Raw genomic sequence first — 25,966 nt, forward strand, 5'->3', positions numbered from 1 at the left:
CAGAACCGGTACTTCAAAAGGAGAAACTGATGGAAAAGTTTTTTTGACGCATGGTTGCCATATGTTCGAACCCTATCCCCTTCCTTGAAATTGTCCTTTAAAAAATTTTTCAGATACCATGGGCCTTATTCAGATCTGTGTGCATTTGCACGCAGATCCGATGTTGGCCATCTGCGCATGTGCAGGCATATGGTGCGTGCACCCACGGCGACCTTTCGGGTCGCCAGGTGCACGCACCCATGGCAGCGAGGGGGGGGGGGGGGCGGAGATGGGCGGGGGGCGCCGGGCTGCCCCATTACCATATGAGAACGCCACGCTGGGCGTTCTCATGGTAATGAGGCAGTGACGCGGGTGTGTGGGCCGGGTAGCTGACATCACCGGATGTCAGCTGCCCGCCCATATCACGTCAGCGTGCACGCAAATGTAAGTGACTGAAAAGTCACTTATATATGTGTGCACGCTAAACATCATTCGATGGTCGGTGACCATCGAATGATGTGGGCGGACACCCCAGCAAAGCGAATGGATGTTTATGCAAAACATCCATTCGCTGCTGTGCGGCCGAAGCCGCACATTGCTAGCGGGGCGTGCGTTCGCCGGGCGGGGTTTGGTGGACTCGCAAGGCTGCGAATTCGCAGCCTTGCGAATCAACCTGAATAAACCCCCTTGTGTAGTGTTCATTCTAGCACCCGCCATATTTGAAAACCCATGCAGTTCCTCTTCCCTGTCTGGGGTGTCGCTGTCTGCTGTAGTGCTTCTAGCACAGTGTGGTCTGTATATCAGCACTGATATGCAAACCAGACCTGTGCTAGAAACACCACAGCAGACAGGGACACCCCAGGCAGGGTAGAGTAACTGCATGGGTTTTCAAAGACAGCGGGTGCTAGAATGAACACTAATTGTGGTATCTTCTAGAATCATTAAGTAATGATCCACCATTTTAACATTGTATGGATACTGCCTGATTTTACTAAAGCCTTGCTATATTATTGTACTGTCATTATAATTGAATTTACCATCCTGTTACATGTCACTGTCTTGAATCGTAATTAATGTACTTATTGATACAGGTTGAGTATCCCGTATCCGTAGATTCCCGTATCCGAATTATTCCAAATTCTTGGATCAATTCAAATCCCCCCCCCCCCCCCTCAACCCTTTTTTTTATACTTACCAAGTCCCCCGGCGTCCAAGGCAGGCCTTCAGCATCCTCTTCGGTGTCTCCAGCGGTCCCAGGAGTGCTTTGCGTGAGTGCGCGCGCCGGTGATGTCACCGGCACGCCTGGGAACTCGCGCAAAGCACTCCTGGGACCGCTGGAGACTCCGGAGACGTGCTAAAGGCCTGCTGTGGACTCCGAGGGACCACCGGGCACCACTAGGGGACAGGTAAGTATGCCTAAAAAAAATGTATTCCAAAAACCGGAAAATTCCCTTATCCGGAATGCTCGTGATCCCGAGCATTTCGGATAAGGGATACTCAACCTGTAGTTACATTTCTGTACTGTAAATATTTTTCCTGTTAAGAAAACTTTTTTTGAAAAAAAAAAAGAAAAAAATATTAAGTTAAAAATGTTTTTTTCCCCCATTCTAGAATTGTTTTACCAGCTAGTCCCACATCTCAGAGTGCAAGAAAAATGGCAAACTCCAAAGAGACCTCACAAAGAATCTTACTTGAACCTTACAAGTATTTACTGCAACTTCCAGGTACTTCTCTATTTCATTTTCCACTTGTTTTCCATATACTGTAGTTGTATTTGTACATGCAGTATTTATACTTGAAATGTGTACCTTGTTCTATCACATGGTATCAGATTGTTTGCATTTTTACTTAAATTTACTTACTTGGTTTTGTTGGTTGTGTTAATTCTGCATATATCTTGTTGTTCTGCTTAAAAGGTGTCAATTAAGTGCACAATAAACGTGCTTGACCTGTGTATGCAGGAAAAATCTTGGGCACATTTAAAGTGATAGTGTATAACCTACCACAAAACCTCCATTCAGACAGTGGATACAATATATTCTGCAGGATTCCATTTGAACAGTTACATTTTGGAAACTGTTTCAATATAGTCATTTGTGTAAATGTAAGAGAAACCATAGAAAATAGAATTACTAGGCAGATACCATGATTTATAGTCATATTAATTATGAGAGGAGAGCTGTAGACCTGTACAGTTATTGTATATATTGTAAATACACAGTGTACATACTTTGTTTGTTTTCTGAATTATTATTTTGTTGACCTATGATTTAATCCTTATCTCAGATTGATTGAGTAAACACCTATAATATTAACGGTGCTTTGATATTAAGGATATATGACGGTCAACTTAGTGCAGAATCAACAAACTAATTAATACCAGTCCCATATTAATTAATCCAAAAATTTCTCGCAGGGACTAAAGGTGCGTACACACGTGGGCGATTTTGTGTAATATCGCGGAAAATATGGTCGCTGAGCGACCATATTGCCCGTGACAGGAGTGTGCACGGCGATATATCGCCGGGTGCGCGCTCACGTTTTTACCCCTGTAGTGATCGGTGCCAGGCTCCCCCCGGCAGTTTCTTTTTCATCAGCGACCATCTCTGGTCGCTGATGAACAGGAGGCACAGAGCAATATATTGCTAGCAATGTATTGCCGAGCAATACATCTCCCCCGTGTGTACGGGGCTTTAGGCAACTGGATTGCTTTTTGCAATCATATTGGACTTTAAAAAGCCTCACAATTATTGCTTTAATATTTAAGGTATTATACACAGCAAATGAAAAATATATAAAATAGAACAACATCAAAAAATATAGAATAAATATTAGCATCTTCATTGATCAACTTTAAATTGTGGATTAAGAGAGCACCCTACCCCAGTTTCTTTTTCTTCCTAATTCCCTCATCCTGGGCGTGATCAGATCAAATACATGGCACAATTATGCTACCAACTGGCTTGATAAGGTCAGCATAGTTGTGTTGGGGCTACACATGCATTCAAATGTACAATTTCCAAATCTGCAGAATGTATGGTAATAGTTTTTCTTGCTTGCACACTTCCTCGAGCCGGCGGAATATCAGATACACCATAAGAGGCATTGTACATTTTTTTTTTTTTGTGAGATCGGGCGGTGGTCAAGATGGGGGGACATCTGACACTGTTCAAAGACGCATGGGCATTGTTAGACCGGGATTCTTGGGTGTTAGAAATTATAACCCAGGGTTACAGAATTCCCTTCAAAGGTCTTCTTCCAAGAAGATTCATTCCCACGCCAATACCAAAGGAGGCTCGGCTCCGTACAGCTCCCTGGGGAGCGGATCATTCTCTTTTAGAGAAGGGTGTGGTGATCCCGGTCCCCAGAGCGGAGTGGAAAAAAGGCTTTTATTCCTCTCTGTTTCTGGTGTCCAAACCAGACGGGTCTTTCAGACCGATTCTCAATTTAAAGTCGTTAATTATCCATTGTGGGTAGACCATTTCAAAATGGAGTCTCTACGGTCAGTGCTGTTAAGCCTGGACCAGGGAGAATTTTTGGCGTCCATGGATGTCCAGGACGCGTACCTTCATGTTCCTGTTCACCCAGGACATCATGTGCTATTGAGGTTTGAGATAGGAGACCATGCACTTGCAATTCCAGGCGTTGCCCTTCGGCCTGGCCACAGCGCCAATGGTATTCACCAAGATAATGTCTGTAATGGCGGCTGTGCTTCGACTGAGGGGAATCACGGTGATCCCATATTTGGACGACCTGCTGTTCAGAGCGGAGTCAGCAGACATGTTGAAGAGTCACTTGGCAGAAGCCATCGGGTTTTTTTGCAGGCTCACGGCTGGCTTTTAAACTTACAAAAGTCTCAGTTGGTGCCGTCACAGAGACTCCAATTCTTGGGGGTCATTCTGGTTACCCATCTACATCGGGTATTTTTACCGGAGGCAAAGGCCAGGGATCTGGTTGCCTTAGTCTAGGAGATTCTCAGCTCTCGGAGCACATCAGTATGGAGGTGCCTCAAGCTGCTGGTGAAGATGGTGGCGTCTTTCGAGACGCGGCAGTTTGCCAGGTTCCACTGTCGGGCGTTCCAGTGGAACATTTTGACGGCTTGGTCAGGAAACACACAGACCATGAAATCCGAACAGATAGTGCTGTCTTCGGAAACTCGAGCCTCCCTGAAATGGTGGACAGACGTGGACTCCCTTCAGTGGGGTCGGTCACTGCAGTCCTGGAGCTGGCTGGTAGTCACTACCGACGCCAGTCTCAGGGGCTGGGGGGGCAGTAGTCTTGGACCTGCGTCCGCAGGGCTTGTGGACTCCAGAGGAATTTGCCTTACCGATCAACATCTTGGAACTGAGAGCTGTGTGGAAAGTGATTTCTCTAGCGGGAGACAGGTTACAGAGGCTCCCTTTAAGGATTCAGACCGACAACGCCACAGCTGTGGCGTATCTGAATCACCAGGGAGGCACACGCAGCAAACTGGCCATGTGGGAGGTGTCCAGAATCCTCTTGTGGGCGGAACAGAATGTTCCAGCCTTATCAGCTATATTCATACCAGGAGTGGAGAATATAGAGGCAGACTTCCTGAGCAGGGAGGAGCTGAAGGATGGGGAATGGAGCCTAAATCCTCAGATATTTCATCAAATTGCCTTGAAGTGGGGAACCCCGGATGTGGACCTGATGGCATCCAGATTCAACCATCAGGTGCCCAGGTTTTATGCCAGGACGAGGGACCCATTGGCAGAAGCAGTGGATGCCATGACTATCCCCTGGGAGGGGAATCTTCTTTATGTTTTTCCGCTAGTCCCAATGCTGGCAAGAGTGTTGAAAAGGATACAGGCCCAGGCAATTCCAGTGATTTTAGTGGCCCCAGATTGGCCAAGGAGGTCCTGTTACTCGAGGCTTCAGAGATTGTCTGTGGGCTCGTGGCGTCTACCTCTGAGGTCAGACCTTCTAAAACAAGGACCGTCCAACCATCTGGATTCAGCTCGATTAATTTTGACGGCCTGGTTGTTGAAACCGCCATTTTGAGGAATAAAGGATTCTCAGAGGCAGTGATTAACACAATGATTAAAGCCATAAAGTCAGTGTCTTCTGCAAATTATTATAGGGTCTGGAAGACCTATATTCGATGGTGTGAAAGACAGAAGTCATACACATCACGCTTTAAATTGGCAAAATTGTTGGAGGTTTTGCAGGTTGGCTTTTCCTCCGGGTTAAGCCTTCAGTCACTCAAAGTACAGATCTCGGCCTTGTCAATTTACTTCCAAAGAAGGATTGCATTGTTAACGGAAGTACAGAACTTCCTGCAGGGGGTGTCTCGATTGAAACCTCCCTACAAGCAACCAGTAGCACCATGGGATTTATCTCTGGTTCTGGAGTGCCTTCAAAAGGCACCTTTTGAACATTACGGTCGGCTGACCTTAGATTCCTTACATGGAAACTGGTATTTTTGTTGGCAGTGGCGTCTGCAAAAAGAGTATCGGAGTTGGGAGCCTTGTCCTGCAAGGCTCCCTTCCTTATATTTCATGATGATAGGGCTGTCCTTCGGACAGTACCCCAATTTTTACCAAAAGTAGTCTCTGCTTTTCATCTAAATCAGGAGTTAGTTCTGCCTGTTTCAACCCCCAGAGGGTTCAAGAAAAAGGGACAAATTGAGGAATTTGGATGTGGTGCGCGCCTTGCGCATTTATGTGGACAGAGTTAAAAGTGTCAGAAAGACTGATACTTTGCTTGTTTTGTATGATGTACATAATAATGGTTGGCCTGCTTCTAAGCAGACCATTGCTAGGCGGTTGCGCTCTTTTATAGCGTTTGCATATACTAAAGTTGGTAGGCCTGTGCCAGCCAGGATTAATGCGCATACCACCAGATCAGTCACCACCTCTTGGGTGGTTCGACATGAGGCAACAGCTGAGCAGGTTTGCAGGGCTGCCACTTGGTCATCTGTTCATACTTTTGCCAAATCCGATAGGTTCCATGAGTTTGCGTCGGTGGACGCATCATTCGGGCGAGCAGTGATGAGAACTGCAGACCTTAGCGTACCCACCCAAAAGGACCGGCTCTGGAACGTCCCAATGTGAAGCTGTGTCACCAGGACCATTGAAAGAGAAAAATGGATTTTTGTAAGAACTTACCGTTCGAATCCCTTTCTCTGATATGGTCCTGGTGACACAGCGATCCCTCCCTTACGCTCAGTAAGTATGCCAGTGTTCATGATGTTTCATGTTATAATTGGTTAAAAAAGTTAAATTTAAAAATGTGCATATAATATGTGCAGGCGTTGTACTGAGTTAATGTATTCCAGTGGCTTTGAAAGATGGAACTGAGGAGTCTGGGATGCAGTAGGGGAGGAGCCTACCCTCCAAAAGCTTTAGGATAGGTGCCTGGCTCCTGCGGACCCTCCTACATCCCAATGTGAAGCTGTGTCACCAGGACCATATCAGAGAAAGGGATTCGAACGGTAAGTTCTTACAAAAATCCCTTTTTTTTGTTCCAACCAGCCAGATCTGAAGATAAATCTTACTAGTGTATGGGCACCTTAATTCTCTGCACATTTTACATCTGCCCCCCCTGCAGTGCACATGGTTTTGTCCATCTAAGAAGGATTGCTATTTTTGCTCAATTGATGTTAAACAACATAATTCTAAAATCCAGCCCAAAACAACCTATGAAACCCATACTACATGGACCTGAATTACCAGTACCTAACCCACCTTAGTTATTCATCTGAGTAGTGGTGACCTATTTCATGCAGAATGTTTGGGTAATACACCGTGGTCGCAGAAACACAATCAAATACACGATAAAGTGAGGGATCTTGGACTCCCCCAATATGCAGCTGAGTGCTTGGATCTCATTTTGGTAACGATGAAGAGAAGAGGAATTCTCTCTCTCTCTCTCTCTCTCTATATCTATATCTATATCTATATATATATATATATATATATATATATATATATATATATATATATATATATATATATATATATATAAGGAAAATATCCTTTTATTACAAATATATCAACATCTTACTACAAAAGTTTGCTGTTGAATACAACCCGGAAGAATGGACTTTATTAATTGATTCTTCAAAAAGAAGTTTAAAAGATGTTTTATTGCACAATGGCAACACCTACGTGTCAATACCATTAGCACATTAGCAACTTCAGTCCTTGAGAGCTACCAACAGATCACATTTTCCAGACAACTTAGCTACTGCACAGGTGCACTCATTACTCAGACACATTTTAAAGGATCCACAGGTGGAGCTAATTACTTCACTTGTGATTCTGTGAGGAGATGTGGAAAACATGCACTGTTGGTAGCTCTCAAGGACAGGAGTTGGCTACCCCAGGTCTAGAACATAGGTCCCAAATCCTCCTATGGGTTCCTCTATGCTGGTTATACCACACATAGTACAGGCACCGCTAGCATGGGTAGATGCTGTCTTTCACAGTACACACCCTAGCACAGACATCAGCAGCCATGCAAAAGTTGCTGCCTGTAGCTACAGCCATTAGGAGACCAAAACACGCATCTTCTCAGTCTACCCTAGTGTCTGGTTCAGATGAAACTTTGGAGGATGACCCTAATTTCTCTGTCGTAAAATCTGAGGTAGCCAAAGTACACATTAATCCTGCGGTGGGTGTACCGGCTCCAATATATGCTATTAAGCTAGTGTTTTTGTCAGCTGACGATGAACCTGCCCCAGTTGCAAAAAATACTGATTTTAGCAGATTATATGATGGAGATTAGATGTTATGACACCAGATATTACTACACCAGGTAAAAAGTTTCCTCTCCAAAAAAGCTAGTCTCCAGATACCCTCTCCCACCAGAAGATTGTAAATTATGGGTGACACTTCCTTTTGTGGTTACTCCTCTGGTTAAACCCTCCATTTTGATTGTCACTACTGGTTTTACCCTGAAAGGCATGTGGAAAACTGCCTTAAGCCTATATTTACCTTCACAATTCATAGCCCGACTGGTGGCATCCTGGGCAGCAAAGGCAAGAACACCCTGGCTTAACATAATAATGGATGAATTCCTGGTGGATGTTCCAGAGGATTGCCAAATGTGTCTTGCATACATTAGTCAAGCAGCATCCTATATTAATGAGGCCCTGTCTGACGCAGGTGTGCGAGCTGCAAAAGCCTCAGCTTTTTCTGTGTTGGTGCGCCGCATTATTTTACTGCGTCCATGGAAGACTGACCTTGAGTCCAAAAGATCTTTAGAAATGTTACCCTTTTTAAAGGTGAGATTCTTTTTGAGAAAGAACTCAAACAGATTATGGCTTCTTTAGCTGCAGCCAAGACTGAATGCTTGCCCTCTGCCATTCTACAACCAGCTAAAACCACTCCCTTTTAGTCCTTTTGACCTCAGGGAAAACCTAAGGGACAAGGTTTCATACAAAACACCAATGCTTCCGAGTCCACACCTAAGCAGTCCTGGGCCACCAGACATAGGTGCTGATTCTGTGGGTGCTCAAGGGCCTGAGCACCCACGGGCCCGTGTCCCGCTGCTGGGCCGCCATATTAACTTGCTAATTTGCAGCTGCAGCACCCACATCGCCGGACCCGACACCTGGAAAACAGTATGCCGGGAAGAGTGTATTCTGTCTGTGGAGTACCTGCACTGTGGGGGAAATTTATGTACCTACACTGTGGGGCCATTTATGTACCTGCACTGTGGGGGCATTTATGTATGTGGAACTCTGTTGCCGTAAATTGAATATTGGAGACAACTGTGCTCCAAAATATAAACTGGTATTATTTTGTGGCCCCACCCCTTCCCCATGAAGCCACTCCTCTATATTTTTGGCTTGAGCACCCACCAGCAAAAACATAAATCGGCACCTATGCCACCAGACAGCCTCCAGCAAAATCTGACACACCCGCAGCCTGAATGGATAGGCCTCCCCCAATGGAGGAACCTATGGTGGGACCATTTCCGATGCCTGGGTGTCCCGGAGGTATACTGTGTCCTTCTAAAGGATGCCCTTCTCAGAAATACTTTTGCATCGGCCTTCTTTCGGATCCTCAAATGCCGGTGATGCTGCAGGTTATCTGACAAAACCTAGTGTAGTCCACAGTAATAATTCAAGTCCCTCAACACCAAAGGAGACTTGGATTTTACTCATCCTTTTTTTGGTCCCCAAACTAAACTAGACCTACAGGCCCATACCAAATTTAAAGTCTCTTAGCAAATTTGTCAACGTGCCTAAATTCCATATCGAGACCTTGTGAACTGTTGTCTTGGCAATGAAACCAGGGGACTACATGGTGTCCCTGGATATACGGGATGCATGTCTGCATATCCGTATTGTTCCTTCACATCAGACGTTTCTCCGTTTTGCCATCTTGTCCCAACCTTTCCAATTTCAGTCGCTCCACCTTACGGTACCCAGAATCTTCACCAAAGTCATGGCAAAGTCATGGCAGCGAGTAAGGGTGTTCTCTTATCTGGGCGACCTACTCATATTGGCCAGGTCCCCAGTGGTGTTATCCACTCATCTGCAGACAACAATGACGTTCCTCCATCACGGGTGGCTTCTGAACTGGGAGAAATCCACCATGGTACCACCACAACACATGTAGCACCTAGAGTAGGAGCTGCACTAGACTCCAATGTTCAGCATCTGTCTATTTAACACCAGACAAGTGTTGGAACTTAGATGCTTGGTTGCCCTACTTAAAGGGCCAAGAGCAAACCTGCACACTAAATATTGAAAGGTTTATTTATTTAAAACTTTCAATTTTCAAGAAATTACACAAAGGACACCAGATATCACCAGTATTTGCGGGGGGTGCTGTTTCCAACAGTCATGGATTGAGCATATTGTTATGGAAAGGAGAAAAGGGACTGTTATTTAGAACGCACACTTAAGCCAATAAAACATAACTTTGATTCAAATTCCCTACTAATATTTTATTTGGGAAATAACAGTGAAATAAAGAAGTTAAAATCACAAATATAAACACATATATTGTGCTCGAATTTTAAAGAAGTGTATTAAAATAGTAATGTATTGTTAGAAAAAATGTTTTTACTTTTAGCGTAACCTTTGTAATCAGGCAATTATCACTTATAAATATGTATGTCGGTACTTATGTATTATCTGGGCTCCCATGTTAAATGCACCCCATTTTTTCATACCCCAACTATCCAACTACGCATGGAGTTGATTTTATATAGTGTGGCGAGCGCAGCGAGCCACCGTGCCCGAAGCGTGGTGAGCGCAGCGAGCCCCGCGAGGGGACGCGGTCTCATAAGAAAAACGGGAGTCCAGATATTACATAAGTACCTGTATGTCTTTAAACATATACAGTGTAAATATGTATGATAGTGTGATGCACATTATTGTTGCACTGTATTACATTAAATCCGTATATATTATTATTCATCAATAAAATGTATATTTTTGCCAACATCTTCCTTGAGTTCTTTTTTTACTGTGTAGCATACTCAGGTATCTTGGGTTTTACTCCAATTTCTCGCTTTTTCTATCATCAATTTATCATAACCTTTGGTAATAAATTTATTTTCCAAGGTATCTACCTGTTCTTCATAAATCTTTACTTCTGTGCAGTTACGCCGGATCCGTTGGAATTGGCTATTCGAGATACTCTTCATCCAATTATGATGGTGGTTACTGGTGGACTCTATAAATGAGTTACAATCTGTCTTTTTTACATAATTGCTAGTTTATAAAACATTATCCTCAATATATATTGTAAGGTCGAGGAAATTAACCGAAACCTGGCTAATGTCAAAGGTGAGTACAATACCCAGAATGTTGTTATTTAAATGGTCACAAAATATTTTAAGGGATCCCTCATCCCCATTCCACACAAATACCACGTCATCAATATAACTCCGCCATGTCACCAGGTTTGCCCGGAGGCTATGCCCACTCCGCACATGGTTGGTTTCTCACTATGCCATGAAGAGTTTGGCATAGCTCGGGGCCACCCTGGTGCCCATGGCGGTCCCACTTAACTGCATATAAAATGCATTCTCAAACCAAAAGTAATTATTCTTCAGTATTAACTACAAACCCTCCAACACAAATTTTATATTTTCCTCGGACAATCCCTCTCCAAAAAGAATTTAGCTTGTCTCTCCGTTTTATTTAGGTTATTATTTTTAATAGGTTTAAGACTAATTCTCTCCAATACCTCTCTAACTAGTTTCTCAAATGTTTCAACGTAGCATTTTTGTGCATGGGGAAGAATGTGGATTTATGTATGAAAACACTGCACATCCCCACAGGATCTGGTGGCAATTCCTCGCCCTCCAAGGTTTCCTTTTCCTTAAAAAACCTTTTAACCTTTTAATCATCTAATGAATTTTCTTTAAGTCCGTAAAGACTTCAAAGTCCTTCAATTTACTCGACGGTGCCAATTTTAGACTACTTTCAGTACACTAGTTTCATGCTCTGTAAGAACATGACTACTAAGATTATACATTTTAGATTTACATGTGGTTTTACTAGAACCTTTAATTGAACTGGGATTATGTGCTAATGTTTTTGCCCGATTTTATCTCTTCACTAACGTCCTATGGGATACTGGGAATCGTCTTAAGACATTGGGGTATTAGAGGGTATCCGCAGGAGACAGGCACATCTATAACTTTGAACTGGGTGTACTGGCTCCTCCTTTCTGATTCCTCGCCCACGAACCAGTTTAGAAAAATGTGCCCTCCCTACAGCTTGGTATATCACCCCAATTTAGTGGGACCTAAGCTATCTCCAGACTGAATCCACTATTGCTCGCCTGCTGTGAAGACCATCCACCTGCAGAACCCTGCTGCCGCCTCTATGGTCCGGACAAGGTTAGCCCCCCCAAAGGGGATCAACCTTTCCTCACCTGACGGTTACTGTCACAACTACTCAGGCCTGCTGCAATACTTCCTGGATTCATCCTATACTGTCACAACTACTCAGGCCTGCTGCAATACTTCCTGGATTCATCCTATCAACCATCCAATCTTCCAATCGTCCAACCATCCAATCACCCAATCGTTCAACCAGTCAATCATCCAATCTTTCATTCAATCTTCAATTCAAACATCTCTTCAAGTAAATCCTTCAAATCAACTATTCAAGTTTACGTTTATTCTTCAAATCTACACTTCAAGTCATCTTCAGTTTTCAACCTCGTTATCCATCCACTACGAACTTTACAATAAGTTTTATATATCATTGACTCTGGTTATTTCATATATTCAGCATTACCTTTGTGCCACAGTTCATCTTCTGTATCGCAGTATCTTTATTATAACTGGTTTTCTTTTATCCAATTGCATCCCTCCCTCCTGTCTGTGCAAAAACCTTACATCAAGGCACCTAGCCTCCGTTACACTCCAGCTGGTGCTACTGCTAGCGTGACACAGACGACAGATCAAGCTGGATGAGGATAGAGAATAGGCCTTTGGATTTAGCCGATAGTATGGAATCTCTAAGGGTGGTCATAGCAAGCTTAGAGGGAGAGTTCCTAGCATCATTGGATGTGAAGGACGCCTATATCCACATACCTATTTGGGGCCCTCATCAGTCATTCCTGAGATTTGCTCTAAAAGATGAGCATTACCAGTTCAGATCGCTGCCATTCGGACTGTCACCTGCTCCTCGTATATTTACGAAGGTGATGGCAGAAATTATGACTCTGCTAAGGAGGATGGGAATCAACATCATTCCCTACCTAGACGATTTGCTTATCAAGGCAAGGTCAGAGCAGATCCTGCTACAGGATGTTGTCAAGACCAGACAGGTTTTGTCTGACCATGCGTGGATTCTCAACATCCCCAAGTCCTCCCTGAGCCTACGCGTTTCCTTCTCTTCCTGGGAATGATCCTGGACACCGAGGAATAAAAAGATTTTTCTTCCTCAGGAGAAGGGCCTGGGCCATTCAGTCTCTTGTCTCGGAGATTCTGGCCAAGCCTCCCCCTCTACATCCTTTCCTCCTCTACATCCTTTTAATTCTTTCACTCTTTCCTGGATAATTAGATCCATTAGTGCTAGAGAGCAGGAATCTAAGATATGAAACCATGCTTTTTTAAAGTCCTCTGTAACACTAACGAATGAGGGCACTTTATCCAAACTGAGTCCTCCCCTGTATTTTTCTCCGCCTGGTAATTTTCAAGGATAGCTATTAACCACCATATCCGTCCTTCCTTGATTTTTATATACACCCTGAGGAAGGTTGACTTAGTCAGAAACACGTTGGTGTTGTAGGACACCGGACCCAGGAGAGACCACTATCCACCCTTTACATCTGGGTATACCACTCAAATCCAACCGTGTGAGATGGACTAGACTGTGTATTGTCTTCACCTGTTAAAGCTCCTGTTTTACAATTTTTATCCTGTTTTGGATTTTAACCTGTATGTGGAATTAATACTGTTTGGAGACTACTGCTACATCTTGTATCCTGAATTGGGAGGAATTTCACATTAAAGACACTGCTACGTGAACATAGGAACCAATACACAGGTCAGTGCACCTTCTATTTGAGCATGCTGGCTTGATATGTAAAGAGTTGTCTACTTTAAAGATACCCTTATGTGAAAATAGGGACCAGCCCCAAGGTCAGTAATATTATCAACAGACCATTGTGGAGTGTAAGACCTTTGGAGTGGGTAACACGTAATATAAAGAAAACGCTATGTGTATATAGGGACCAACACCCAGGTCAGTGTGGTCCTGTAGGAAAATCCATGAACCCCTAAAGGACATCGTGGGCAAGCAAGAAAGACTGTTTCCACAGACATTGACTGTATATTACATAGATCAGTGCCCGGTCACTATCCAATCTGTATTTCTTGGAACTTCTGATTTCTGTCCAGGCGAGATGGCTAGTCGATCTCAATCCATGACACTGACCCTGGAAGTACGGGTCTCTCTGTGGTGGTGCTCACCCAACACCTAACCCAAGGTCGAACCTTTTGGATTCACGATTGGTTTCTGCTAACTACGGATCTGAGCCTACACGGCTGGGTGGCCTTAGTAGAATCCTTATCCTTGCAAGGAAAGTGGTTCTTGACAGAAGCTCGTTTATCCATTAATATCCTGGAGCTGTGAGTTGTGTACAACTCCCTGCTACAAGCACAGGATCTTCTCCAAGGCAGATTTGGTCAGACCATTCCATAACCGTGGCTTAGATCTGTCCTCAAAAGTGGCACTCGCAGTGCCAGGGTCTTGAAGGAGGTCTCCAAGCTTCTCAGGTGGGCCATACACATACCAGCATTATCAGAAGTGTTCATCACGGGAATTCTAAACTGGGAGGCAGACTTCCTAAGTTGCCAAGACGTTCACTCTGGAGAATAGTCCCTTCATCCAGATGTATTCAGACTTCTGGAGAACTCTGAGGTGTACCAGAAATGGACCTCATTGCCTCTCGCCACAATCACAAAATGTCTGTTGACTGTTCCTGATCCAGAGATTCTCGAGCAGCCTTCATGGATGCACTGTCAATTCCGTGGAAATATTCATCTTCTGGGTTTCCTCCAGTTTCCATGCTCCCTTGTCATCTCCTGATTGTGGCTCCAGCATGGGCCAGATAACGACTGTGGACCAGCCACTTTTATTGCCTCAATGGCCAGATCTAAAATATCTGTCTTTTAATTGCGTGGGAATTGAAGCTTCCATCTTGAAACATAATGGGTTTTCAGACAAGATGGTGCAAACCATTCTTCTGGCCCAAAAACCCGCTTCAGTGAGAATATATTATAAGATATGGCATACCTATTTCTCTTGGTGTAGAGCACGAAACTAATAACTCAACTCAAAGGTCTTCAAGATTGCAAGAATACTGGTGTTTCTAAAGAGGATTTGGTTTTGAGACTGTTGTCCCTCAAAATTCATGTCTCCGCCCTATCTGTGTGGTTCCAAAGAAAAATTGCATCCTTGCCAAACGTACATACCTTTTCTTCAAGGTGTACTAAGCATTCAGTCTTATTATATTCCACCAATGGACCCCTGGAATTTGTCAGTAGTCCTTGAGGCTCTGGGAGATCCTCCATTCGAACCTCTTCAAATGATGGACCTGAAGGGGCTTCCTGTCTAGGTGGTGTTTTTTTACTTGCAATAGCATCAGCAAGAAGAGTGACAGATCTTAGCTCTCTTTCCTGTCTATTTTTTTTTTAATTGTTCACAACGACAGGGTGGTCTTTAGGACAAAGCCTACACATCTACTAAAAGTGGTCTCCAAATGACATATGAACCAAGAAATTGTGGTTCCTGCATTCAGCTCTATGGATCTATCATTGTGGTGGAAGATCTATGTAGCATACTGCTATTCTCAGGAAATCTGATTCCTTGTTTGTCCTGTTTGGCTTCACCAAACGTGGTTGTCCAGCTAACAAACATACCTTAGCTTGCAGGATTCAGTTGGTTATAAGATAAGCGTACCAGCAGACACAGCTTCCGTTACCTTCTTTTAACTCTGCACATTCTACCAGGTCTGAAGGACCATCATGGCTTGCTGTGGGGAGTCTGCTAAACAATTTACAGCAGAAAGGAGCCATGCATTCTGGGAACCTTGTTAGCTTAGCTGGTTTGTACCCAGTCCTCTGGATCTGCCTACAACCCCAGAAAGAGAGTTAACCGAAGGTAAGTTTACCATAACTCTAATTTTTGCAGATGATCTTCTTCTGTGTCTTTTTTGCAACCCAACGAATCCCTTTTTAAACGCCACATGGTATTTAAAGCATATTCTAATATTTCCTTTTATAAATTGAAAACCTCTAAGACCGAAACCCTTCCCTTAAATATCCCTCTGAGAAATGTTAAATTATTGAAGGACAGATACCAGTATGCTTGACAAGTTAGGTCTATTAAATATTTGGGGGTTCATTTGTCCAGAGACGCTGAGCTTATAGGATTGTAATTTTAAACCGTTACTTTGTTCATTCAAGAAACGTAGCAACCATTCTGCAATACAAGAGATTTCCTGGCTTGGTCGTATAGCGGCATCAAAAGATGGTGTAAGAGTTATGTACTTCTTTCGGGCTATTCCTAGGATATCCCTTAAACTCATTAGCTTTAAATATAACTCACTTTTTTTCCTTTTTTATTTGGAAAGGGACTAAACCCTGCAGACCCTTGTTCTACCTAAGCAATACAGATATTGATCTATATCAGTCAGCATGTTTGCTTAATCAAGCCCATGATTGGTTTGCCCTTCAGTCTTTCAAACCCTATGTACTTATATAATGCTATTTTAACCTCACTGATTTTATTTTGGCTTCCCAGTCAGACAATACTGATTTAGTCTGGCCCAGGTGTTACTATTAGGGTTACACTATCTGTTTGGCATAGAATGATTTCAGATGATTGGGACATATCATTATCGGGCCCTAATATCCCTTTTTCTCCATTGCTAACCTCATCCCAAATTTAAGGTTTGACTCTTGGTACTCCATTGGCATCACATCCCTAAAATATTTATTTCCATAAGGTATTTTACTGCCCTTCTCCTATTTACAGGAACATTTTAAAGTCCTAAACAGGATTTTTATAAATTCCTCCAGTTACGCCACTGGCTCTATTCCATTTATGGCAGAAACCCTGCTGTACCTACCCTCCCTAGAATATTGTTCTCTAGATTGCCTTCTTCATTGCAAACAGGTGGAATATCAAAATGGAACAATTATCATATTGTTAAATCCAAAAATGTGAAATTACCTGGTCTCTTAAGTGGGAATCAGACCTTTCTATATCTTTCGCTGAGGAGGAATGGGACTTTATTTCTCTTTCATGCTTTAAAATGTCTAAATGAATTAATGACTCTGAAATGTTCTACAAACTATGTCAAAGGGAATATTTTGCTCCGCATTGGCGACCTAGAATTTGGCCTTCCATTTAAAAAAAAAATTCTGGAGAAACTGTGGATGCATTAATACTTTCATCCACATATACTGGCAATGTTCACTGTTGCAGCTGCTTTGGTCTGAAGTACTCTCCCTTATAAGTGATGTTTTAAGATTAAATGTGTCATCTGACCCTGTGGGGGCGTTATTCCATCACAGGAAGCAACTCCTTCGGGGGGACCTTTATATCCTGCGTCATATACTAATCTCCACTACGGGGGGCACTACCCATCCTGGGTGCAGGGCAGGCGACAGGGGGGGTCAAGGGGGACACTTGTACCGGGCCCCGACCAGTTGAGGGGCCCCAAGGCTTTGAGGGACTCAGGGGCTGTGAGCATGGCTGCCTAGTCTCCTGTCTGGCTACCCGTACTAATAAGATTAATGACATCACGCAACGCACCAAACCACACAACGCACAATGCTGTGCCCTCCCATCTGCCCTTCCCTATTATATTGCATAGTAAATATTAATTATCTGTTTATTTCTAATAATAAAAAATGCATTCAATATACTGCATTCGGTGTTGGGGGGCCCCAGGGATATCAGTGATCCGGGCCCCAAAATTTCTGTTGCCAGCCCTGCCTGGGTGACAGCTGTCGGGATGTCCCAACAGTCATGACTTGCCCATTCTCGGCCCGCTCGCTTGTTTATCTGCTTATGTCCTGCCTGCTGATCGGTGAAAAGGGGTTGTGGCCGCGTAAACGGCTGTGGGTCGTTGAGATAAGGCTGTGATCTCGACAATCCACGGCCATTCTTGAGAAACCAGTCCATTCTGCCGAGATGCCTCTTCAATGCTTTCAGAAATGGCGGCGTGATTTAATACCACCCTAAAGCTGACATCGGTCAATTTTTTAAATTGGCCGCTATTCCTTTCATTTGTCACACTGTCAATAAAGTACTTAAGCATTTTCTGTTTGAAACAGCTTATTGTAAATAATCCATCCTCAGCATTGACATTAAATGGTCGTTCAAATATAAAATCTTCCTTTTTGTACTGTACACTGTTTTTATTGTTAGATTTAATTTTATTACAATTTGTTGTAAAATTGTCAGATTACAGTATATATCTTGTATACATTGTTTGACAATAAAAATGTATTGAGTAAAAAAAAAAACTGTAGAAAGAAGATATAAGGGTCATAGACCACAGAGATGACATTAGAAAAAAATGATGGTACTTTTTTCCTAGCACGGCGTCCATCGCATACCATTCCATAAGGTATGCGATGGCATGCGATGCGATTTTTAATTGTACAACCCTGATGGGTGCTTACAATGTTAAATGCACCCCCATTGTCCATGCCACTCCCACTATCGACGCCAACCCGAAGCGTGGCAAGCGCAGCGAGCCCATGAGGGGCGGTGGTACGCGTCCCCTGACCTTTTCATCCCCCCACTATCCACGTCGGCTTGGAGGGGATTCTATGTAGTGTGGCGAGCGCAGCGAGCCACCGAGCCCAAAGCGTGGCGAGCGCAGCGCCCCCCGCGAGGGGACGCGGAATACATGTTAAGTCATCCGCGTTCCCCTCACGGGGCTTGCTGCGCTCGCCACACTATCTAAAATCAACATCACACCGATGTGGATAGTGGGGCTATGAAAAGGTCGGAGGACGCGTACCGCCGCCCCTCGCAGGCTCGCCACGCTTCGTGTTGCCATTGATAGTGTGGGTTGCGTTCACAATGGGGGTGCATTTAACATTGTAAGCACCCATCTGGGTGCTTCTACAATTAAATATTGCATCGCATGCCACTATATTGTATGCGATGCTATGAGATGTATAAGATCTGCTGTGAGATCAAAATCGTGGGCGCCGTGCTAGGAAACAAGTACCAGAATTATAAGCGAAAAATGACAAAACAAATTATGTTTTTTGTTTCTATCTGATTTTAATTTGTTTTGTTATGTAATTTAAGATAAAAACACAGTAATATCGTCATTTCACAATAAATGTCAATAACTATTGACCTTGTTTTTTCTTAATAATGTATGTAGTAACCCCCCTCAAATGTGTAAAATGTGAAGTGGTATTTTTTTCATATACTATTTATTGATGTACACAATAGTATAATTTAAGATTTTTTTTATGTTTTTTTTTTTTTTTCCGTTTTTCTAGGTAAACACATTAGGACAAAGTTATCGCAAGCTTTCAACCATTGGTTAAATGTGCCAGAAGACAAGACACAGGTATATATGTATATGTGTGTGTGTGTGTGTGTGTATATTTTGTATGTTATTAGGCACACTAATGCTACAGGTTTTAATATCGAGGCTTCAGCTCAGATGGTTAAATCAAAATTACTGGGGTACTAATTTAAGTCAACTGTGCTCAAACATAGCTGTCCTATCACTTAAACCTGTATTGTTAGTGTGTTAGCATATATAAAGGACTTGTGAGAAATCTCTGGGTCACTGAGGTTTTTTCAAAGAGCATTCCAATTGGATAAAATTGTGTTTGCATCTCTATATTTGGGGCGCCGACCCCACATCGATACATAGGGGTAAAATTGGTGGGGGGGAGTTTGGTGTTGGTGGTGGAGTGGCGAGAGCAGGTGGTGGAGTTGTAGGTGCCAGTGTGCCCTGTGTGAGTGGTGTGGGGTTGCACCGGTTGAGTGAGGGGCAGTTGTGGGGGTGCTGTGGGTGCAGAGCTGATGGCAGTCTGGTGGGAGAGGTATGGGTGTTGCGGGTGGGTGCGTTGTTGGTTTGGCTGGGTGTGGGGGTACTGCAGGTGGTGGAGTTGCGGGGGTGCTGTGGCTGGGGGAGGGGCAGGTGTGGGGGATCCTGTGGGTGGGGTGTGGAAGGGTTCCAGGGGTGCTATTGGTGAGCTGGGCTATGTGAACGGGGCACAGGCAGCTACTTACTGCGCATATCCCGTGGACCAGGGCAGCCGCTTGCTCTTTTTTAATAATTAGGATAGATTTGGCTATTTGATTGGCGGAGCACTCAATCTGGTCCTGCGACAGTCCCAGGAACTCGGGTCTGACATAAGGGAACCTCATAGGCAAGTGGGAGCTGCTGGCATGGTCAGAGGCGGAGCTGCCAGCCATGATTCCTCCCATGAAATTGGCCACAGCAGATTATACCCGAGGAAGCTAGTGACGTAACTACAAATTTGTCTCCCCCCTGCAAGAGTTGTCCCATGCACCTCTAATACCCTGCACTTTTCACTCCCACCAATCAATTTTTTAAACCTTCACTTTTCACACTGGCATTTTGTCTGACCTCATACAAAAAACCTCTCCTTCCCTCTATCATTTCTCATTCCCTTTTCCACTCCTGCACCTCTCCCTCCCTCCTTCCCACTGCACCTCTCCGTCCTTGGGCCCCAGCTGCAGGCAATGTAGGTGCGGGTTGCGGCTGGCTGCTGGTGGTAGAGCTGTTGTTTTGTGGAGTTTCAGCTGCTGGAGCCTGGCGGTGCAGGACACTGCTGCTGCCCGGGGTCCTGGCTGCTGGCAATAAAGGTACAGCAGAACCTTCACTGCCGGCAGCTAGGAAGCCCAAAGACCCCGTCGGCGCTGGCTCCCATAAGCCACCGTGGGGTCTGCGGCACCATAGTTATGCCACTGGAGTGAGCATATTACAGTGGGCACTGGGCTTCCCCCCCCTCCTCCGTCAGATCAACCTCCCCCTGCCTGCAGGCAGAGCGCTGCATTGACTAGGCTGCAGGTAGAGGAAGGTGGCAGACTGGAGCTGCTGCAGCCTCTCCTCCAGCGGTGCTACTGGGGCTAAATCTGGCGTAATGTGACCCGCACTGTCATGTGACCCACAGCCTGGGTAGCCGGTGTCGTCTTCCGTGTCTGTACAGCGTGCCCACACTGGCCACCTGCCATAATAATAAATAAATAATAAACCTCAGCATGTAAGCCATGTGGATGGAAAGATTAGTACATATTGATCTACAGGTGATGTTAAGGGAAAGAGAAAAAAATGAACAAGAAATACTTTATACAGAAATCAAGTAAAACATATCACAATAACAGAAGATTTTGATCTGAGACCAAACGCAAAATCCATTGGAATTCTGAAAGGGCCCATTTTCACACTTCCCTTGGCATACATGGCTCCACAGCACAAAAAGTTGCAAGATGAGTAGCTAAAAGGGGTACAATAGAGACAAGCATCCAAGTGATGGTCCAGGTTTTCCACTTTTATAAATGAAGAAGGGACTGACCAGTTACATATCAATACAAAAGTGTCATGTTATATAGAACAATGTAGGTCAACATTAGACAACACACCGTAAAGTTAAAATCTCAAGTGAGATCAGGTTTCAGACTACAATCAGCATCACCAGAGAAGATGGTGGCAGGTAGACCACTGCAGTAATAGAGCTGCTGTTTCTCACAACAAATGTCAGAGGCAATGCAGGTGAATGTCTATGAACAACAGTAGCCCAGGTGGGGCACATGAAGGAAGTGGAATTGGAATAATCAGTTTCTAATAACATGGGTAGGGGGTTGGAAGCTGAGCTATGCTTTATAATACCTGGAGATATCAGCAAACTGTTCACTGTCAAGGGTGGAGAGATATCCACAATGCTTAGACAGTATCTGGTTGACACCGTATGTTTTGGCATTGACAAGTTGACATAAGCAAAATGTCAACAAGGCAATGGTGGACACATGAAAAGGTGGATGTAAGCTTTTTGGGGGACTTTTTTCTCCTTTGGATATTTTCAAACATTACTGTTCTTAGTCGGCCTCCACATAAGGGTATGAAAGTACACTGCTCAAAACAATAAAGGGAACACTAACAAAACACATCCTAGATCTAAATGAATGAAATATTCTTATTAAATAATTTGTGCTTTACATAGTTGAATGTGCTGACAACAAAATCACACAAAAATTATCAATGGAAATCAAATTTATTAACCCATAGAGGTCTGGATTTGGAGTCTCCCTCAACATTAATGTGGAAACACACACCAGGCTGATCCAACTTTTATGTAATGTCCTTAAAACAAGTCAAAATGAGGCTCAGTAGTGCGTGGCCTCCACATGCCTGTATGACCTCCCTACAATGCCTGGGGATGCTCCTGAGGAGGTGGCGGATGGTCTCCTGCGGGATCTCCTCCCAGACCTGCACTAAAGCATCCGCCAACTCCTGGAAGTCTGTGGTGCAACGTGGCTTTAGTGGATGGAGCGAGACATGATGTCCCAGATGTGCTCAATTGGATTCAGGGGAACGGGCGGTCCAGTCCATAGCATCAATGTCTTCGTCTTGCAGGAACTGCTGACACAATCCAGTCACATGAGGTCTAGCATTGTTTTGCATCAGGAGTAACCCAGGGCCAAACACACCAGCATATGGTCTCACAAGGGGTCTGAGGATCTCATCTCACTACCTAATGGCAGTCAGGCTACCTCTGGCGAGCACATGGAGGGCTGTGCGGCCCCCCAAAGAAATGCCACCCAACACCATTACTGACCCACTGCCAAACCAGTCATGGTGAAGGATGTTGCAGGCAGTAGAACATTCTCCTTGGTGTCTCCAGACTCTGTCACATGCTCAGTGTGAACCTGCTTTCATCTGTGAAGAGCACAGGGCGCCAGTGGCGAATTTGCCAATCTTGCTGTTCTCTGTCAAATGTCAAACGTCCTTCACGGTGTTGGGCTGTAAGCACAACCCCCGCGTGTGGCTGTTGGGCCCTCATACCACCCTCATGGAGTCTGTTTCTGACTGTTTCAGTAGACACATGCACATTTGTGGCCTGCTGGAGGTAATTTTGCAGGGCTCTGGCAGTGCTCCTCCTGTTCCTCCTTGCACAAAGGTGGAGGTAGCAGTCCTGCTGCTGGGTTGTTGCCCTCCTATGGCCTCCTCTGCATCTCCTGATGTACTGGCCTGTCTCCTGGTAGCGCCTCCATGCTCTGGCCACTATGATGAGAGACACAGCAAACCTTCTTGCCACAGCTTGCATTGATGTGCCATCCTGAATGAGCTGCACTACCTGTGTTACTTGTGTGGGTTGTAGACTCCATCTCATGCTACCACGAGAGTGAAAGCACTGCCTGCTTTCAAAAGTGACCAAAACAGCAGCCAGAAAGTATAGAGCTGAGAAGTGGTCTGTGGTCACCACCTGCAGAACAACTCCTTTATTGGGGGTGTCTTGCTAATTGCCTATAATTTCCACCTGTTGTCTATTTCATTTGCAAAACAGCATGTGAAATTGATTGTCAATCAGTGTTGCTTCCTAAGTGGACAGTTTGATTTCACAGAAGTGTGATTGACATAGAGTTACATTGTGTTTAAGTGTTCCCTTTTATTTTTTTGAGCAGTGTATTTTAAAAATTGCAAAAAAATCATATCGGCCATTGCCCTGTCAACCATTTGCTTGTGTTGATATTTTAGGGTTGATTCAACATTGCTTGTGGCCCCGTTCTGATTGTGGGGGTCTGCACATGCACGTACAACGCCTTTGACACCGTGGTCCTTTTTAAGTGTCAAAAGTCCACAGTACGAAACAAGTTGTAGAAGAGCTTTACTAAACTTGAAGGGACTCCATGCCATATCATCCAACAACATAGGCAAAGAGCGGTGGTGTGCAGATGGATTGCCAAATTTCTGTTTGGATGAACCAATGCCTTAAGCTCACCTCATATAGTATGATATTGGAGCCCTCATTCTCTTTTTGAAGCACTTCACAGACATACGCAAGCGACCCCTGGATTCAGGATTAGCCATCCTCAAGTAGAAGACATCATAAAAGTGTTACCATATTGATCTAGGTGCCAGATATTTATACACTGTATCCAAAAGCACATAATGCACTGATGAAGTCTCCTCTCATTGGTCTAAGGAAAACACACTGTCACAACCACCATGTCTGCCACCCATGCCTCCCACACTGAGGTGCCATGATGCTGTGAACTCTGCCTGGGCCTTGCTGGACACGCTGCCTGGAGTGTACTGCACACACTTCCTGGTTCTGAAACCTGTCGCCTTCCCTGGCGGCGGCCATCTTGGACCAATGCCACAGAGGTACACGCACCCAAACTAATCAAAGATTTTCACAGGAAATGTCCAGCTAAGCCTAAGGAGTGTCCTGGGGCCACTTGTAAAGGAGGAGGTGCTGTCACGACCACCATGTCTGCCACCCATGCCTCCCACACTGAGGCGCCATGATGCTGTGAACTCTGCCTGGTCCTTGCTGGACATGCTGCCTGGAGTGTACGGCACACACTTCCTGGTTCTGAAACCTGTTGACTTCCCTGACGGCGGCCATCTTGTTTTTTTCTCCAACCAGGCTGCACTACCAATTACCTTCAGCCAATTACAGTGCAGCTCTCCTTTTAAATACTGACCAGCTGGGCCAAACAGTCAGTCAGTACAATGATGTCCTTTCCCTAGGCATCTGACTCCCACTCCTGCTGAAAGCGCTGCTGCCTGTCAGCTATCTCCAGACTGAATCCACTCCTGCTCGCCTGCTGTGAAGACCATCCACCTGCAGAACCCTGCTGCCACAGTTCTGTATCGCAGTATCTTTATTAAAACTGGTTTTCTTTTATCCAATTGCATCCCTCCCTTCTGTCGTCTATGCAAAAACCTTACATCAAGGCACCTAGCCTCCGTTACACTCCAGCTGGTGCTACTGCTAGCGTGACACACACCCTCCAAGTCCTCAATGGCCCATAGCCTGGCTTACATTAGAATGAGGGCTTTGTTCCCTCTAATAAACGTGCAGCTCCAGGGCCTGCCTTGCAACCCATCTTTATCAATACATATCTTTTGTACATACATATCTGCTTATACTGATAACTTGCGAACGCAGTGTGCAGTTATGCTTCCTCAATGACCAGATTACTGCTTGTAAAATTCTGATTTCATATGATGCGAACAAGTGGTTCTAACCCTGGAATTTCGTCGGGCAAGCGTGGTGCTCGCTGCCTAGCTACCCTAGAATGTACAGTATTTAAAAATGGGATGAAATGACCCACAATAAAGGCCCATACACACTTGACGATTTTCACCTGAAAATTGGTCAAAACAGCAGTTTTGAGCGATTTTCCGCTGAAAATCGCCTAGTGTGTATGCTTCCCAGATTGCAGACTAGCGATGATGCGTGCTCCCGCATCATCGCTGTCAAAGTCTCTCATCTGCTAGTTTTATCAGCGTGCCAGAGATGATGGCTGGTTTATTCAGCCATCATCTGTGTGTGTTTTACGGGCTGCTGTGCTGAAAGATTAGCCACTTTCAGCCCGCGTACCGCCCCGCCGCCTCCCCCTGCTCCCTCCCCCTTCACGCACCTGTATTCCGTCAACAGTACCCCTCCGAATGGCCGCAATTTCGTCTGCCCCCTCCGCCGGCAGGTCCTTCCGTTCTTCCAATGACATGTCCGACTGGCTCCCCCCCCCCCCCCCCCCCGCAGCAGCTATATATATATATATATATATATATAGCTGCTGTGGGGGGGGGGGAGCCAGTCGGACATGTCATTGGAAGAACGGAAGGACCTGCCGGCGGAGGGGGCAGACGAAATTGCGGCCATTCGGAGGGGTACTGTAGCCGAAATGTAGGTGCATGCAGGGCGAGGCGGCGGGGCTGAAAGTGGATAATCGGATTGTGTGTGCTGCTTACACACACAATCCAATAGACCAGCGGGTACTCGTGTAGTTTCACGGCGCCACTAAATCGCATGCGATTTAATACCTGTTCATATCCCCACTACGTGTCCGCTCGCCACGCTTCAGGCTCAGTGGCTCGCTGCACTCGTGACACTATATAAATACGACTCCACGCCGTAGTGGATAGTGGGGATATGAAGAGGTATTAAATCGCATGCAAAATCGCATTTCTCCGAATGTACGCCGCCCAGCGATCAATTCTGAATCAGGCCCCAAAAAACAGAAATGCACTGAAATAAATTGGCCCCTGCTCCCACCCTTGGAATTAAAACCCAGCCCATTACTGTATGTACAGTATGTGCCTATGCACATTCTTGCTGGCGGGTCGCCAGAACGTACGCGCTGGCGACCCGCCAGCAGCCTCGCCAGCGAGGAGACTGAGACGCGCGTGCGTCTCACGCGCACGCGCGTCTCAGTCTCCGTCGCTAGCGTGGCGGAAACCCTGTCCGTCTCCGCCTCAGGGAGACGGACGGGGTTAGGGGGGGGTTAGGGGGGATG

At 45.0% G+C, this 25,966-nt stretch overlaps 1 protein-coding gene across 2 annotated transcripts in view; it reads left to right on the forward strand.

Annotated features, from left to right (window-relative positions):
• The window catches only part of GGPS1 (geranylgeranyl diphosphate synthase 1), a 50,528-nt gene that overhangs the window by 18,888 nt on the left and 5,674 nt on the right, over positions 1–25,966 (forward strand). The window contains exons 2-4 of one of the 2 annotated variants that reach the window (XM_083176450.1): positions 1,591–1,703; positions 10,562–10,747; positions 18,961–19,031. Coding sequence is in view for 1 of the 2 variants with exons in the window: in XM_083176449.1 (XP_083032575.1) it covers positions 1,634–1,703; positions 18,961–19,031 (141 nt within the window). In the remaining variant the exon portion in view is untranslated. The remainder of the gene's footprint in view (positions 1–1,590; positions 1,704–10,561; positions 10,748–18,960; positions 19,032–25,966) is intronic. The other variant, XM_083176449.1, reaches the window with a different exon arrangement.

Source organism: Crinia signifera, chromosome 3, assembly GCF_055691185.1.
Source record: "Crinia signifera chromosome 3, ASM5569118v1, whole genome shotgun sequence".
Taxonomy (NCBI): Eukaryota; Metazoa; Chordata; class Amphibia; order Anura; family Myobatrachidae; genus Crinia; species Crinia signifera.